Genomic DNA, 17,851 nt, shown 5'->3' on the forward strand with positions numbered 1-17,851 from the left:
AATCCTGTTCAATGTTAACAGACATTTTGTACAATGACTACTGAACTGCAGAGGGAAACAAATAAAGGCTGACATGGGAAGAGAGATGACATACTATTAGTTTTAAGTTTAATATACAACTTCTCTTAATCATCTCAGATGAAGTACAAGACCTCAGATTCGGCATGAACAACCATCTTCATCACAGTCGGGTTCAGAGCTAACTTTCACTGTGCCATAAAATCAAATGCTAATTTACAAAACCTGTGTTGCCAGATGGATATAAAACCTGCTCTTGCTAAAAGGTACGCAAAACCAGAGACATTTTACACTTAGGCAAATCAAAACTGACCGTTATCTGTAAAATGCAAATTGTTCTGTGTTGCAGCCATGGCAAAGGATGATGAGAGCGCAGTTCCTGCACTCTGTTCACAAGACTGCAAGAAGTCTTTAAGGCAGAGGTTGCATGAGGGGTTCCCCAGTGGTTCCAGTCTAGTTTCCCTGGTTCAATGTGTGGGCTTGAAGCTCGATGGGATCGTCTTCCACTTTACTTGTTCAGCGCCTCAGTCATCTCAGGGACAGCCTGAAGAACAGACAGATTCAAGAAATGTTAAAATGACGTGGAGAACAGAGAAACCACTCTAGAGAAGCAGTGGGCCTTATTTATTTAACAAGTGGATACCGTCAACTTACTGCTAGGTTTCTTGAAATAACTGTCATTTATTGTTTTGAGGGAATCATTTGTACAGAAGACATTCGTGCGCTGTGAAAATCATTCAGGCATCTAAGTAGTCGCCAAGTTCCCTCTACTCTGCTTAAGTTGCTGCATTAATTTCAAATACTTATAGGCTTTGTAATCAGGAAAGTGTTCAATAGCCTCTGCGTTTCCATGCATCTACAATATATTCTACATAGGAGGATTTATGGGAAAATGAACCTGAAAGTAAAAGAGCACACACACACACACACACTCTCATTTGAGATTTATCGAAGCCAAAGCAGACGCCGACACTTTTATCTGGGTCTGCCAGGTTGACGAATGCAGGCCAAACTTTTAACAGCTATGCATTTGCCACTTATATATCAACAAACAGACTGATTATTTCAACTGTGCCGTTCTGAAGGGACCAAATTCAAATACTTTTGAATGTGGTGAATTTCAGGCCAAATTTACATGAATGGTCTATGTTACAAACCCAAATGGTTAAAATGCCATATCGGTAGTCCCTTGTATCAGTTTACCATCAGAGGAAAGAGAGAAAGCCCATCCATTTTAATCAGTTATCTGAGGAGTGATCACATGTAAGGTGATAAGGCAGCAGGTCACAGCTCTACTGCTACTTGCTATTATTACTCATCACTTTTCCAGAGTTTAGTAGGACACCTGGGCTTCTCGTGCACTACCGAGCGACTAAATAAAACATGACCGACAGGACACATGAAAATATAAACCATTTGCTCCTGTAAAGGCCGCCCTGGACCCCTGTGTTATGGGTACCAACCCTACTGGCGTACTGGCCCTTAATGCCAACCAGAACAAGAGTGCAGCTAAGTATGTAAAACTGCTGACAAGGGGAGGCTTGACTTATAGCTGAAAAGCTCGCGCCAGCACCTTACCATAACCACTGATTACCTCTGACGGCTAGTGGGAGCCCTCACACCCCTCTTTTACCGCCAGGCGCCGGGCACAGCGCACCTCTGATTAATTCAGCAACTCAATAATTCAGCAGTTGCACATTTCCATTTGGTGGAATAATGCATCGTGCAAAATTTATCAGGGGAATAGTGAATGTTATATTCTTACTGTGACTTTGGGCACGTGTGTATGAAAACAGCCAGTGCATGCATGGCGGCTGTGTAGCTTGTTTTCTCTGCAGTTAACAGTATAGTGTTTCAGCCACATTTCCAGGTTGTTTGCAAATGTGATGTGATGGGATGTTGATGTTTCAGTGGTACTGTCAGGGCGTTTTCACACCTGTAGTCATTGCTTTGGTCTGAATCAGTGTGGATGAGTTGCTACTTTGCTGCACTTTCCCTTTTTGTTCGGTTTGGTTTCACACCTGTTGTCCTTGCTTTGGTCTGAATCAGTGGATGAGTTGTTACTTTGTTGCACTTTCCCTTTGGTTCGGTTTGGTTTCACACGGAACATTTTCAAGCAAACCAAAATGTATCAACAAAAGCCAAGTGGGAGCTGCCACTCCATTCATTGGGCAGAAATCTCGTGGGGTTGGCAGGTGGAGAAAGAGAGTTTCTTTTCCTTCCGGGATAGCTATCCAAAATGGACCATTGGTAGAAATGGCGTTTGTTCATAATTGTGGTCATCATTTGAGCCATAGGTCAAGCCCAAACATGCGAGCAGAAAGGCACATTTGCACAATGCTTTCTGCAGTTGGGTCGGATCATGTTCGCGCCACAAACGAAGCATACCAGACTTTGTTTGTAATTGGACCAAGACCGTCTCTTCAACAAGGTCTCGGTCTGGTTGTTTTAGTCCGCACCTGAGTGCGATTGCTGTTTTTCCACACCTGCCCCAACGACCCGCACCACGGGGGTAAACGCCCCAGGGTTCGACTAAAATGGACCAAACAGCTCAGGTGTGAAAGCACCCTCAGTCCGTCACACTTCTCACCTTAAAGAGATCAGCTACCAAGCCATAGTCCGCCACTTGGAAAATGGGAGCCTCTGGGTCCTTGTTGATAGCAACAATAGTCTGGAAAAAAAACAAAAACAGGTTTGGAGTAATACGTCACCAGAATACACAAACTTCTTTAAAACATTTCAATTGGTTAACTCAGCGGGTTGTGGAACACCCCATGTTAGCTTGTATGTATAAATGTGTATAATCATGGAATAGTGGCTTTCAGATGGAATTTACACTTTAAAGGTCTGGCTAACAGATAAAGCTGAATTTTCTTATCACTCTAGCACAGTATCATCCACCAAAGTGTGAGTGTTCTGGAGAAAAGAAAAAACTAAACATTGAGCTTTTGGGGGATTGCATTTACGCACACACACACACCCAAGAGCCTTGTGTGGGCGTGGCTTTTGCCCTAAATGTCAATTAACTTTGGCCAATATGGCCAATATAGCAGAAAGAATTGCCTTGAGTAAAAATCAGCACAACATTGAAAATGTCTTTGTAAACTGATAAAGTGTAATAAATTTTCTTCATTTCACTTGTGAAATAAGTTCATAATCAATACAAATTCGATGATAAAACTAACAAATGAACTATCTATACCCTGTCTATACATGCCAGACATTGCAACCTCATATCAAAGGAGTGGTACACTTTTCTAATAAGTGAGTGTAATAATTTAATGTCACTATTTCAAAGGGTAATGAAATAACCACCATACATAATGACGACATACTAGATGGCAATTTACAGAATATATAACTATTCTTATGATCACACTCATGGCTGGATTAACCCACCAGGGGGCCCCGGGGCATGCACGTCTGTAGCTTAGGGGCCCTCCGCATCAATAGAGACTAGCTTGGGCCCTGCATCATGACGCAGGGTTGCAACAAACGTCCCTTATATGGTGTGATTGGGGATCCCTACTATACGCGAACACAATACCCGTGACCTTTTGGGGGCCCCCGTGGTCCAGAGCCCCGGGGCACTCGCCCAGCATGCCCGGTCCGTAATCCAGCCTTGATCGCACTGCCCAGTACACTCTCTCACTGTGTGTGTTTGTGTGTATGTTACTGTAGAGCAGGGGTGTCAAACTCCAGGCCTCGAGGGCCGCAGTATCTGCAGGTATTTGTTGCAACCGTGCACTACACCACCTTTTTTAACTAATTAGCTCACCTCCTGGATCAAGGAGAGAAAGGAACTCGTTTAATCAGGTGGTGTACTGCATGGTTGCAACAAATACCTGCAGACACTGCGGCCCTCGAGGCCTGGAGTTTGACACCCCTGCTGTAGAGAATCACTGACAGTCATATGCTAGTCTAAAATACCTGCGTGCATGCCGATACCCATGTGCAGACTGACAGTTTCGTGAAATCCCTCCCCACCAAAACAGCTTTTTACAACGGAGACATCCATTATCAAGCTGATCCCAGCACAGAAACAACACCAGAGTCTACCAGTTCTGTCGATTTACTGAGCAATTACTTTCCCTGTACGAAAACCTGAACGCCAAAAAGCGGTGATGTGATGATACTGTTGCGTATTCAGACATTCAGGAACGGGGAACGCCATGAACAGCTGATCGGACACACGTTTGAAAACTGTGGCTACACTCAAAGCAGCCAGAACTGCGTTTGTGGCGAGCCGTGAACATACGCCAACTCTGATGGGGATTTAAAAGCAGGCTCGCCTGCACACAAGTATTTTCTGTGAGGCAAAGCTTTTTGGTTTCAGTAAAACAGTCCAACTGATTTGACATCGATGAGGTAAGCTCAGAAATAAACATAATTCGTGCACCTGAACTATGACCTACATTCTGATGTTCGGCAGTGTGCAAAAGTTTCGTCATCCCGTGACAAACTGCATGCTTTGCTGAATAACTGAAAACAAGTTAACACATTTCTGCAGGGAGCAAACTTAAGCATGACCACTCCGTAAATGTCAATGCACATTACTCTTTTATTTCTTAACACAGAATAGAATAATAAACAGTAAGTTTAGGCGTCCCACTTCATTGTACTTTAACAGCCACAAAAGCAAAACTTTGTTAAACAATGGACAACATGAGTTGGTCAGACATGATATTTGGAGATCTAGATCAGATTTCTCCACTGACTCCCACATTGAAACTGGATAAGAAAAAGTCCCCAAATTGACCGTCTTCTGCATTTTCACAGAAATTGACGGAGAGTTAATCGTTTCTATTTTCTTTGAACCCCCGAGGACTAGTGTCAAATGTCATCCATGATTGAACAACATAACATGTTCTGTTTGAATATTGTGATGTAAACGGTTGGATGATGGATGGATGGAAGTCTACTGTACATTCTTAAATCCCATTAAGAAAATAAGGAACCCTAGCTTTTTCGGCCATACTAAATTGTCCTTGGGGGGTGGGTGTGTGTGTGTGTGTGTGTGTGTGTGTGTGTGTCGGCCTGGCAGCCTGTCCAGGGTGTCTCCCCACCTGCTGGGATAGGCTCCAGCATCCCCGCAACCCTGAGAGCAGGATAAGCGGTTTGGATAATGGATGGACGGATGGAAGCCTAGTTTCAACTTTATTAAAAAAGATGGTAAAATATTGCTCAAAATACGCAAATACAATACAAACATGTCTAACAAAGTTACGTCGTGCAGTGTTGAACCAAGTTTTGCCTTTGCTGTTCTTTAAGTACAATGAGGCAAAGGGGTGTGTCAACTTTTGTACATGCCACATGTACCGTTTTATTTTCTTCAGTCTGCTAAATTAAAGAAAGTAGTGGTGCGTTACAATTCATGTATAAGTTTGTTCCCCGCAGACATTTTATTAATGTATTTTCACCGCAAGATTCAGTAAAACACACAATTTGTTCAGGGGTGCCCAAACTTCTACTTCACCATGTTTTATGAAGTGTATTGGTATAGGGGCAGTATGCTTCACTGGAAAAAGTGTCAGCTTGTCTTGTTTCATTACACATTTTATGACGGTAAAAATGGAGAAAAACATCAACCAAGAAAAAAAGAAATAGGGGAAAAAAAGAACATTCGATTGAGAAAATGTAAAAAAAAGGATCTTATGTCGTCTGCATAACTGTACCTTGCTGTCTTTCATCCCAGCCAGATGTTGAATGGCTCCAGAGATACCAACAGCAATGTACAGCTCCTGCGGGGAAAAAAAATGGAACAGATGAACCAAACGGCTATTAACCGATTATAAACATAAACATTTGGTCTTAAGCCCTAAAGGAAGAACACCCCACAACCATGGCTCACAAGACGGATCGAACAGTGTGATGAGGAAAGGCTGATCATCTATCAGGGGGAGGTAGTCGTGGGACTGCTGAGAAGAGTGCAGCAGAGGGCAGTACCCTCCCTGCATCTCCTCAATCCCCAGAGGAGAACCGGTCTGTGGCTCTCGGCTTAATGCACTGCCATATGAATATTTAAGTGATTATTTAATGCTGCTGTTGGAGACTCACAAGAGAAGAATCTCACCCCTTTTGAACACAAACAGCTGGAGTACGAAGCCCAAGTGCACTGCCAACTCTGTAGGCCAGACAAAGCCCGCAGAATTATCCGTTTCTTAAACCCTAAGTACTACTATCATTATCACAACATAAATATAAACACACACACACAGGATTGTCTGGATGACAAGTGAAATTGTAAAGTCTGCTTGTCTGTAACTTAAGAAAACCCCCAAGCATTATTTTTCAGCATTTTACCATCCAGCTTCCCTCTGGTATAAGAATAAGTTCTCTCTGCAGTCCAGTTGCATCACTGGAAAAAAAAAATCATTCAAGTATGAGGAGGATGTCATTGTTCTTTGCCTGTAACAACAGACCAGAATTTCACAACCACACTGTTATGCTGCCAATCTGTTGCCTAAAAGCAGTACTCCCGATGGGAAGGCTGCTCAGGCAAAACACCGGATTACACCCGACAACTCAGAGATCCGCTATCTGTAAACATCACGATGCCGAGTGTAGTTGGAACGCTTGTTCCACTGATCACACCAATTCCAACAATATATTCAACCGTGATCGGTGATAGAGAACCATGTGCAACAACTGTATGTGACCACTTCCAGTATCATGTCCAAGCATATAACGCCAAAATTTTTTACACTGTAAGGAGAGAAACGTCATATACATTTCAAATTAAGTTTACTACATTAAAACCAAAGGCTACAAGCCTGTCAAAACATTCAGAAAATCTAATTTGGACAGGTTGACCTGTTCTGAGGCCCTGAGCAGAGATCCACTGCACTCTGCTTTAATGGAACAGCTAAATCATTTAGGCCTCTTAATGTGCCATAAACTACATTTCCCAGGACTTAATGTGTGGATAATCACAGCTGGGATATCCCAGCTGAATCGCATAATGGAGAGTTAACCTTTTTAAAGGGCGAAGGATCCATCCTGACCGTAGTGAATTTCGGGAATGCTTGAACGGAAGAGAAGTGATTGATTGATTTTATTCGTCACTAAAAAATAAATAAATACAGGATGTGGGCTCCATGTACAATTTTCAGAAATTGCCAAGGATAACGCAAGAAAGCTAGTATGCTTATTTTCATTGTGGTCCTTGATGGAAGGGGGTACAAGGACAGTCATCAGCAAATGAAAAACTTGACAGCTCATACATAAAAAAACAAAACAAAACTACATTCTACACAACAGAGACACTACACAACAAGGGAAAACATTAAATTAGGCAATAAATACTTGAAATGGGTGGTTCCTGCCACACACATCTTACCAGTATATGAGATAATAATTTAATCTAACCTGTTCCGACACCACATTTTTATAGCGGTTTTGAACCTGCCCACTCCGTCAGTTTCCTTCATGACTTTGGGTAGCTTATTCCGTAAAACAGCTGCTGGGTACAAAAAGGTTGTCTTGCAAGTGTTTTAAATCTCTAGGATATGAAGTCAGTCATGCTAAGTAAGAGGCATTTCTCAAAAGTGAGAGGTACAACTTACTTACTATTGATTGACAGATTCCATACAGAAAATAGAAGTGGAGTCAACTCTTTGATGCCTTTTATAATGCGGTTAGTGTACTATTCTTCTTTTTGGGATACAAGTTTGGGGTTTTATTTTGTTGTTTTGCAGTGCATAAAATTTTGATGTGATGATGTGCAACCAACTTTGAAGAGGAGAAACTTACTGGTGCGACTATCTTCCCCGTTTGTCCAACCTGCATATCATTAGGGACGTACCCAGCATCCACTGCAGCTCTGGATGCACCAACTGAAAGTAGAATAAACGGGTAGTTAAAAATCCACGAAAATAAAAAGGGGGCTGATACATCTGATACATCACGATAACAACAGCAACGCTCCCCCCTCTCACCACTAACTGACCTGCAGCATTCATTTTGTCAGCAAGGTCATACAGCAGCTTGAAGTTATCGCCACTCTTCAAGCCCCTTCCTGTAAGACAGAAAAAAAGTCTCATTTTTATACTAATGAAATAAACCTATTGAAGTGAAAAATGACGAAGATCCCACATAATCCACAGATTAGAGCCTCTCTGATTAATAAAGCTAACGGTGTGTTTGTGCGTGCGTGTGTGTGTGCGTGCGTGCATTATGTAGATCAAACCTCTTGGAACCATTGCTGATTCTGAAGCCCACTGAGTAAGCTGATAAAGCAAAATTTAAATTGGGTTCAGGCCCACAACTCTACTTAGCTAACCTTACAATGCAGAGTGTTGATGGAAGCTTTTCCCAAAATAAAATACCAAGTGACTTCAGAAGCAAATATCTTCCAAACAATCTGAAGACCCATTTTAAATCAATGTGCAGAAGAGAAGCTAGCTGAGAACCCACCTTCTCAGTCAGTATGAAAACAACTGCTCTGATCACAATGTTATACTAAAGACATTACATAGTAATCATACCTCCTGACACAACAACCTTAGCACTGGTCAACTCTGGACGGTCACTCTTGGTAAGACTCTGTTCCAGCCACTCAGATTGTCCAACAGGTGATTGTGCAGCCACTGCAATAAACAAATCACCAGCAGATTACTTATGGCCATTTATCATGCAATGATTGTGTTACAATGGTTATAACATTTATTAATAATGAAAGCAAGAAATATACCAAGGAAAACTATCCAACTAACAATATCTACGGAGGGTGATTGAAAATGACATGTCAGCGAATGAGCTGTCTGTCCACAACCTTTCTATTTGAATTTTTGTATTGGTTGCCCGGAATTGGCCTAGTGTTGCCCTTTTGAAAAAGATGAGTGACTGATATTCTTTCTAATATATACTATGTATCAATCTGTTGGATACTGTACCATCTTCTGATGTGGCCCTGCCTCCCTCCACTGAAGCAGGCTCAAAGGATGTCCCCCTGACCGTGAAGATCTTGATGTTCTCGTTACATTTCACAGTACTGAGGGCATTTCCTGTAAAATGCCAGCATTCAAATTTTGAGTTTAGGTACAGTTTGTATGTGATATTGTAAGAACTAACTATTTTGAGAGCAAAGTATCTGTGGCTCTCCAGGTAAGGCTCATGTCTTAAAAGCTGTCCAAATGTAATTGAAATATATGATGTCATTTTACACTGAATTAAGAAAAGAATTCAACAGTGCATCAGAAATCATCAGGTCATTCATTATCATTATAAAATAGCTAGGTTTTTACCAGCATAGATGGTTCTGACAAAGGTGTCTGGGGACTTGATCTCAATGATGTCTGAAATTGGGGCAACATCCAACTTAGCAGCCACTCTGGGGAGCAGGTTCTAGAAGACACAAAATAACAAAGTGAATCTTGACATAGATTATACATCCATTCAAAGTAAACAATGTATGGTATAACCCTGAAGCTATCAGCAGAAACTAGGTTATGCTGTGGAATGGACACTGTTACATTTACAACTGCATAGAATATAAAAGAGAAAAAGGGAGAGAGACAGAGATTGTTTTTTGATGTCGGTATCACCAAAGCTTATATTCGCAAAGAAGAAAAGTTGTAAATTCAGCATATCAGTGTACTCTGGGTTTTTATGTACTGCTGGGTAGGGTTGTCACAAAACAAAATTTATGAACTTCAATTCATGTAAAACTTTCAATACTTTATATCATTTTCCATACCATAGCAAAAGAAAACACCAAAACATTGACAAAATTTGAACTGATGCCTAAGCATTTCATTGCCAGCAACGCCTGCCACGTTGTATTGTTGTGCATTTAACAAATAAAACAACTTGAACAAAATATAAAAACAATTTCCACTGACTGGGGCTTTAAGAGTGGAGCGAAGCGAAGTAAAAACAAACTACGATGTCGGGAGAGTTTGAGAAGACGTGCCATCTATGTAAAACGTTTTCTTTAATCAAGGAGGTCATATTTAGGTAATAAAGAAATAGGTAGCGATTGTACAGAAAACAGCTTGTGTTCTATTGTAACAGGTGTCTGAAATTCAGATTTGACCAGAAATGTAAAGTGCTTTGAGTGGCTGTTGCAGCTAGAAAAGTGCTATATAAAAAGCAACTTGAATGATTGATTGATTGACCAAAATAGAAAAATGTTTTGCTTTTGGACTATAAAGCATTTTTTTCTAATACAATTTTCCATTCAATTTTTATTTGTATGAACATGAGACTATGTGAAACATCTACAGTATACTTGTCTATACCAATTTCACTAAGACTACTGTGTGTACACATTTATTGTAATTTGCAAATTAAGCGAGTCTGATTCGAAATCTGAATATGGAAATACCATGGACAATACTTACCAACGTGTTTTGTCAACTGCCTGAATAGATTTTGGAGTAATGCATATGCTATGTATGTGTACGAATGATAAAAAGAGAGAATTTAGCAAGAATGACCTCAACAAGTTTCCTTGTGGTCCCTTTCTGGCTTAGATAGCAATTTCTGTTATCAATTATGCACCACTAATGATGCCAAGACAGATAGCACTTTGAGTATTAAATGATCTAACATTATTACATATGCTCTCCAAATATGAAAAAGGTTAACTAAGACACTAGTAACATACACTCACCGGCCACTTTATTAGGCACACCTGTCCAACTGCTCGTTAACGCAAATTTCTAATCAGCCAATCACATGGCAGCAACTCAATGCATTTAGGCATGTAGACATGGTCAAGATGATCTGCTGCAGTTCAAACCGAGCATCAGAATGGGGAAGAAAGGTGATTTAAGTGACTTTGAACGTGGCATGGTTGTTGGTGCCAGACGGGCTGGTCTGAGTATTTCAGAAACTGCTGATCTACTGGGATTTTCACGCACAACCATCTCTAGGGTTTACAGAGAATGGTCCGAAAAAGAGAAAATATCCAGTGAGCGGCAGTTCTGTGGGCGAAAATGCCTTGTTGATGCCAGAGGTCAGAGGAGAATGGCCAGACTGGTTCGAGCTGACAGAAAGGCAACAGTAACTCAAATAACCACTCATTACAACCGAGGTATGCAGAAGAGCATCTCTGAACGCACAACACGTCGAAACTTGAGGCAGATGGGCCACAGCAGCAGAAGACCACACCGGGTGCCACTCCTGTCAGCTAAGAACAGGAAACTGAGGCTACAATTCGCACAGGCTCACCAAAATTGGACAATAGAAGATTGGAAAAACGTTGCCTGGTCTGATGAGTCTCGATTTCTGCTGCGACATTCGGTAGGGTCAGAATTTGGCGTCAACAACATGAAAGCATGGATCCATCCTGCCTTGTATCAACGGTTCAGGCTGCTGGTGGTGGTGTAATGGTGTGGGGGATATTTTCTTGGCACACTTTGGGCCCCTTAGTACCAACTGAGCATCGTGTCAACGCCACAGCCTACCTGAGTATTGTTGCTGACCATGTCCATCCCTTTATGACCACAGTGTTCCCATCTTCTGATGGCTACTTCCAGCAGGATAACGCGTCATGTCATAAAGCTCGAATCATCTCAAGACTGGTTTCTTGAACACGACAATGAGTTCACTGTACTCAAATGGCCTCCACAGTCACTAGATCTCAATCCAATAGAGCACCTTTGGGATGTGGTGGACCGGGAGATTCGCATCATGGATGTGCAGCCGACAAATCTGCAGCAACTGCGTGATGCTATCATGTCAATATGGACCAAACTCTCTGAGGAATGTTTCCAGTACCGTGTTGAATCTATGCCACGAAGGATTAAGGCAGTTCTGAAGGCAAAAGGGGGTCCAACCCGGTACTAGCAAGGTGTACCTAATAAAGTGGCCAGTGAGTGTATATTTCAGTGAAAAGGCAGACCATCAGATTTAGACCAAATTAATGTAACCCATCTTAAATCACAGCAAAACAATACTTAATCATACAGATCATACAGTCAGTGCTCTTGACTAAATCCCACCTTTCCAAAAGCAGATGCGCCAGCACATATGTGGGTGAAGTTGAACTGCTGCTGTGTTGCCAAGACAAGTGGAGTTAACTCCTCTGCAAAGAAAAAGAGCAGCAATTTTGTCCTGTTGCTTTTGTGTGCAAACTCATTAGTTCATTTATCTTATAAAATCTAACAGCATGCTAAGAGTTTCTGTCATAGTACATACCTGGCAGAGCACCTTTGTAAGAATCACTTTGTGCAACCAGAATTTTTTTCACCCCCTGTACCTGACTGATCTCCTCCACAATCTGATAGGTGGGAAACATTTGAATGCGGCAAAGTTACATAACCACGTTTCTAAAAAGCTATCCTTAAAAATTCAATGTTATGTCCTGTTGTACATGCTTGCACAAATACTAACTCTTTATATTGGCTCTGTGACAGCCAATACGAATCTGTAAATATCACAACCTAAGTGACGCAGAAACTGCACAGAAACTGCAAGTTAGACCCAAAAGTTGAATTTACCTTCGAGCAGTCTGTTCCAGCAACCAGACAAGACACTTCTTCTCCAAGTTTATTGGCTGCAGTGATGGCACTGAGTGTAATGGGAGTTAACTTCTCATTGTTGTGCTCTGCCACAACCAGAGTACTTTGACACCTTCGGAGGAGACCACTCTGTTGGGACATTTTCAGAAGTTTGGGCACACATCCTGCAGTAAAACAACCGGCCCATGTGGCACAGTTTAAAACTGCAAACTTATGTTGCTCTATCATATAAAAAAACCGACTGCTTAAAGACTTAAATCTAGGACAGCTTTAAAAAAATAACTATTTCAGAGGTGAACTTCTAGTTTGGTATAAAACACACATTATATAGGCTTCCAAAACTTCTTTATCGAACAACTTGTAGCCTACAGTGTAGTCCTCAATAGGTATAGGGATTTTTTTTAAACTCAACCTTGAATTCCTCGTTTGTTATTGGAGGATACGTGTAGGGCACAGATCGAACTGACTGGAGTTGGTAAACAAATCCTCCGACTCACTTACACGACAAACCCGGCTTTAAAACCAGATCAGCCATGTCGAGTTTGAACGGGATGACTCCGGCCGGATCTAAACCGGGGTCAGTTTTAGGCGACGGCGTCAGTCTTTGGAGGTCACTCACGTCCACTGTCACATGTGAATATCCATGCTGACATCGTTTCAACGTACATAACTGAAGGCCCGCCTTGTGGCCTACAGGCGGACACAACAACGAGAACACGGCTTTACCGATGCGACGCACAACAATGGCAATTTCGACGTTTCGTGACTGCTGTTTTCAGGGTTTCGTAACCCCACGGCTATGCTAACGGCCACCAGCTAACGTCTGCTTCCGCTCAAATACAGATACAAGACGCGACTCTTTGACGACTCAACAACATCTGCCAGCAGCTATAAGATAGCTAGCTGTTTGAAGGCTGCAAAGACAACTTTAAATTATTAGCAGCCATACTTGTCAAAGGCAGCTAACGGCTAGCTATCAAGCTACTAATGACGTGAAGGCTAGCCCCCCCCGAACATGTTGACTCACAGGTAGCCATTTTAAAAAGCCTTTCCCTTTCATTCACGGCGTGAGAGAAAACGTCAGCGCAACATTCGCGCACGGCGGTACACTTACTAGCTGTCTGAAAGCCGATTTGTTAATAGCTCTGTGCATCTTGGACGCCTCTTCTCTCCGAGAACCGTCGCTAGAGCGGAAACTGTGCTAAAGGTGACGCGAGAGCCTGTACGGGACTATCGCGACGCCTGCGCGGCAACTCTCGTGAGATGATACGGAGCTACGAGCCCGGCCCGATGTTCCACGGAAAGAGCCGATCACTTTTAACCCCTTCGATCCACAATCACGTCGCGGATCACGCACGAGTTGCGCAGCGGGGCTGTCGCGGTAACGGAGGGATGTTATCGAACGAATTATGAATATGGGGGAAAAGAAAAACTAAGCTTTTCCACCGTCCCAGCTAATTAGACTCCCTAACTTGAATCTTCGTCTCATTTCAGCCTAGCAAAATGTAGTCTTGAGTTTAGACCGAAATGTTGTGACCATAGGCGTTTCTAGCCCATTTTTGGGGGGTGCTGCAGCACCCCTAAATTGAACCCCAGCACCCCTAAAATTGAAGAGATTTTTTTATTTTTTTACTGTATGTCCGTTTTTAATAAGCTGAAGAAATGTCAAAACCATATCCGGTATACGGTTTAAACGTAATATTTTAATAACAAAAATACAGCACCCCCCATGCTTCGAAAATGGCTTGATCCACCCCCCCCCAAATTTATCTTGCCTGGCCGGCCAGCACTATGGATGCTCAGCACCCCTAAAGCTCTGATCCTAGAATCGCCCCTGGATAGGCGTTTCTAGCCCATTTTACTGTATGTCCGTTTTTAATAAGCTGAAGAAATGTCAAAACCATATCCAGTATACGGTTTAAAGGTAATATTTTAACAACAAAAATACAGCACCCCCCATGCTTCGAAAATGGCTTGATCCACCCCCCCCCAAAATGTATCTTGCCTGGCCGGCCAGCACTCTGGGTGCTCAGCACCCCTAAAGCTCTGATCCTAGAATCGCCCCTGGTTGGGACCATAGATTTAAAAACGCTTAGTGGTTGCCTGCGTCGTTATGGTAAATGATGAATCCACGCTCGGCTGCCATTAAACCATGACTGGAAGTCTAACATGCATCAACCAAAGTAACTATCGGATCAGGGGTAAAACGGTGAAGGTCAGAAATCTGAAGTGGACTGGCTGCAAAACTGTCCAGAGTCTGGTTACCATAGAAATATAGATCTACCCTAAAACACAAGAGATCGGGGTGCAAATTAAATAAGGCGTCTATTCTTGGAATTAGTATTTACATTTCAATTAAATGAAATCGAGGAGTCGGTTTGTTTAGCGGGAAAATAAGTTTGATGTATAAAACAAATCAGTGTCTTATTTTCAACGGACGCGCGCCGAATGACGCGTGCAGGCCCACAACGGCAAACACGTGGCTTGTTGTTTTCACGTGTCGCTTCGAAAACCGCAAACGTATGTGACCCCGCGCTACAAACTAACGTTTGTGTAAAAACAAAAACAAAAAAAAAACCGTAAAAACGACAGAAAATAATAAGGTCTGGAGGCTTTGGAGATTTAAAAGTGGATCTTTCCGGTTCTGCAAAGAGAACGTGGACTAAATGGCGACGTTAATCACTGCGGTCGATGCAGCAACGAAATAAAAGAGAAATACAGCCGCGTGGTTTGCCTGCACTGTGCTCGGCTGCACAAATGACACCCTCGTATTTCTCCTTTATTCCTTCCCTTTTTCAAATCTGGTTTACCTTTTAACATTTAAGCCCGGATAGGCAACTAACTAGCTGAGCTGTTGTTTTTTTTTTGTTTCCTTTTAAAACTAAATATTGCGCATAGATAAACCTGCTGGATACAATGCAGCCAAAGCCCCGTTAGACAACCGGCCGGAGATCAATTCTACAGCCAGATCGATGAGAAGCTCGCGCCTGAAAACACAAGCAACCAGACAGGACACTGAGAAAATACTGAGAAAATACTGAGGAAATATTGAGAAAATAATGAGGAAATATTGAGAAAATATTGAGGAAAATACTGAGAAAATATTGAGAAAATACTGAGGAAAATACTGAGAAAATATTGAGGAAAATACTGAGGAAAATACTGAGAAAATATAGAGAAAATATTGAGGAAAATACTGAGAAAATATCGAGAAAATACTGAGGAAAATACTGAGAAAATATTGAGGAAAATGCTGAGAAAATATTGAGAAAATACTGAGAAAATATCGAGAAAATGCTGAGGAAAATACTGAGAAAATATTGAGGAAAATACTGAGAAAATACTGAGGAAAATACTGAGGAAATATTGAGGAAAATACTGAGAAAATATTGAGAAAATACTGAGGAAATATTGAGAAAATAATGAGGAAAATACTGAAGAAAATACTGAGAAAATATAGAGAAAATATTGAGGAAAATACTGAGGAAAATACTGAGAAAATACTGAGAAAATACTGAGGAAAATACTGAGAAAATATTGAGAAAATACTGAGGAAAATACTGAGAACATACTGAGAAAATATCGAGAAAATACTGAGGAAATACTGAGGAAATACTGAGGAAAATACTGAGAAAACATTGAGATAATGAGAAAACATCCCAGTTTAAACGTACTGACAACTAAAGAAAATGTGGGGGGTGGGTGGTGGGGGGGGTCCACGTCCTCCATGACCGCCGAGTCAACTGAGGCCGATCGGTTTCTACCGGGACACGTTTTCCCTTCAGTTCGGTCTGAAGAAGCGGAAACGGTGAAGCCCACCCTGCCCGGGACTGTGACAGGCGCGAGCTGGGGACCACGGTGCTGCTATATATTATTTTTTTGGGGGGGGGCGGCTCGTGTTAATCTGATTCACCTTCTCGCGCCCTTTTAGGGTTTAGTTTTTAACGCTTTTTTTGGGGGGGGGGGGGGTTACGATTCACCAAGCAGCTCAGCGCCCTGCTGCCAAGCGGGGAACGACCCCCAGAATGAGCCGCCAACGAAATGCCGGAACTAATGGTAACGGCGTGAGGTTGCTATGGCAACGCGTTCTGATATTTAGCGTGTGTGCGTGTGCGTGCGTTCGTGTGTGTGCGTGAGATCGGGAGGCCGCTCAGTTATAAAGTATCAAGTTGAAGTGGAATGTGATTTCAAATAATAAAAGAATAAATAATAATAATAAAAGAGCTTCGGTCAGACGTGCTGTAAGCGCGCTCGTGTTATACAGCCGAGGCAAATCGGGCGTCTAGGCGGGCCAGGCCGTGCACGCTGGAAACCGTGAGCAGGACCTCGCTGCGAGGATTTGGAGTTTTATCACCTCTTTAAAGCCCGAGGTGGGAATTGTGATTTCTTTTTTCTTTTTTTCTTCACACGCCAAAGACCCGGCGGCGAGACTGGCAGGGAGACGGGTCTGGTTTTAGAGCCCTGGTGTGCGGGCTGGTTTAAGGTTTTACGTTCGTCCTTTTCGAGCGCCGGTTTCACACTTTCCCCATCTCTCTCTCTCCCCATCTCTCTCTTTCCCCATCTCTCTCTCCCCCCATCTCTCTCTCTGTCCCATCTCTCTCTCTCCCCATCTCTCTCTCTCCCCATCTCTCTCTCCCCATCTCTCTCTCTCCCCATCTCTCTCTTTCCCCATCTCTCTCTCTCTCCCCATCTCTCTCTCTCCCCATCTCTCTCTCTCCCCATCTCTCTCTCTCTCCCCATCTCTCTCTTTCCCATCTCTCTCTCTCCCCATCTCTCTCTCCCCATCTCTCTCTCTCCCCATCTCTCTCTCTCCCCATCTCTCTCTCCCCATCTCTCTCTCTCTCCCCATCTCTCTCTCCCTCCCCATCTCTCTCCCTCCCCATCTCTCTCCCTCCCCATCTCTCTCTTTCCCATCTCTCTCTCTCCCCATCTCTCTCTCCCCATCTCTCTCTCTCCCCATCTCTCTCTCCCCATCTCTCTCTCCCCATCTCTCTCTCTCTCCCCATCTCTCTCTCCCTCCCCATCTCTCTCCCTCCCCATCTCTCTCTTTCCCCATCTCTCTTTCGTCCTTTCTCTCTTTCGTCCTTTCTCTCTCCCTCTCCGCGTTTGATCCTCGGACGCGCAGGAGGCATCGGTGCGGGCAGTAGCGCAGGCCTCCACACTGCAGGCCAACTAATAAGACGCGAGGATAACATGGGAACTCTCCGGCCTCCAAAAAGCGCCCCCCCCCCCACAGGAGGCCTCGCTCTCAATTAGGCCGTAAAACATAAACGCCGCGGCGCCAGCACTGTAAAAGGCTGGAACCACGTGGGGGACTTATGACGCGTTAGCCGATCTGGCAACCACGCAGCCTCCTCACAGCGCCC

At 43.0% G+C, this 17,851-nt stretch overlaps 1 protein-coding gene across 1 annotated transcript; it reads right to left on the minus strand.

Annotated features, from left to right (window-relative positions):
- Positions 1-91: 91 nt before the first annotated feature.
- On the minus strand, positions 92-13,738 carry etfa (electron transfer flavoprotein subunit alpha). Its single transcript, XM_056281381.1, has 12 exons — positions 13,600-13,738; positions 12,465-12,614; positions 12,163-12,244; positions 11,967-12,049; positions 9,264-9,363; positions 8,913-9,023; positions 8,505-8,606; positions 7,967-8,035; positions 7,771-7,853; positions 5,694-5,759; positions 2,609-2,689; positions 92-562 (listed from the first exon to the last, which is right to left on the minus strand). Exons 1-12 carry the CDS (start codon positions 13,636-13,638, stop codon positions 527-529), a joined length of 1,002 nt encoding a protein of 333 aa, XP_056137356.1. The 5' UTR covers positions 13,639-13,738; the 3' UTR covers positions 92-526.
- Positions 13,739-17,851: the final 4,113 nt, after the last annotated feature.

Source organism: Lampris incognitus, chromosome 6 (genome assembly GCF_029633865.1).
Source record: "Lampris incognitus isolate fLamInc1 chromosome 6, fLamInc1.hap2, whole genome shotgun sequence".
NCBI lineage: Eukaryota > Metazoa > Chordata > Actinopteri > Lampriformes > Lampridae > Lampris > Lampris incognitus.

Excerpts from the sequence above, each read along its gene's own strand:
- etfa (XM_056281381.1), bottom strand. The coding sequence starts at position 13,638 with ATGCACAGAGCTATTAACAAATCGGCTTTCAGACAGCTA. Across the intron at positions 12,245-12,464 it reads CTGGAACAGACTGCTCGAAG|ATTGTGGAGGAGATCAGTCA; the intron begins GTAAATTCAACT and ends CCCACCTATCAG. Across the intron at positions 8,036-8,504 it reads TAAGGTTGTTGTGTCAGGAG|GAAGGGGCTTGAAGAGTGGC; the intron begins GTATGATTACTA and ends TCTGTCTTACAG.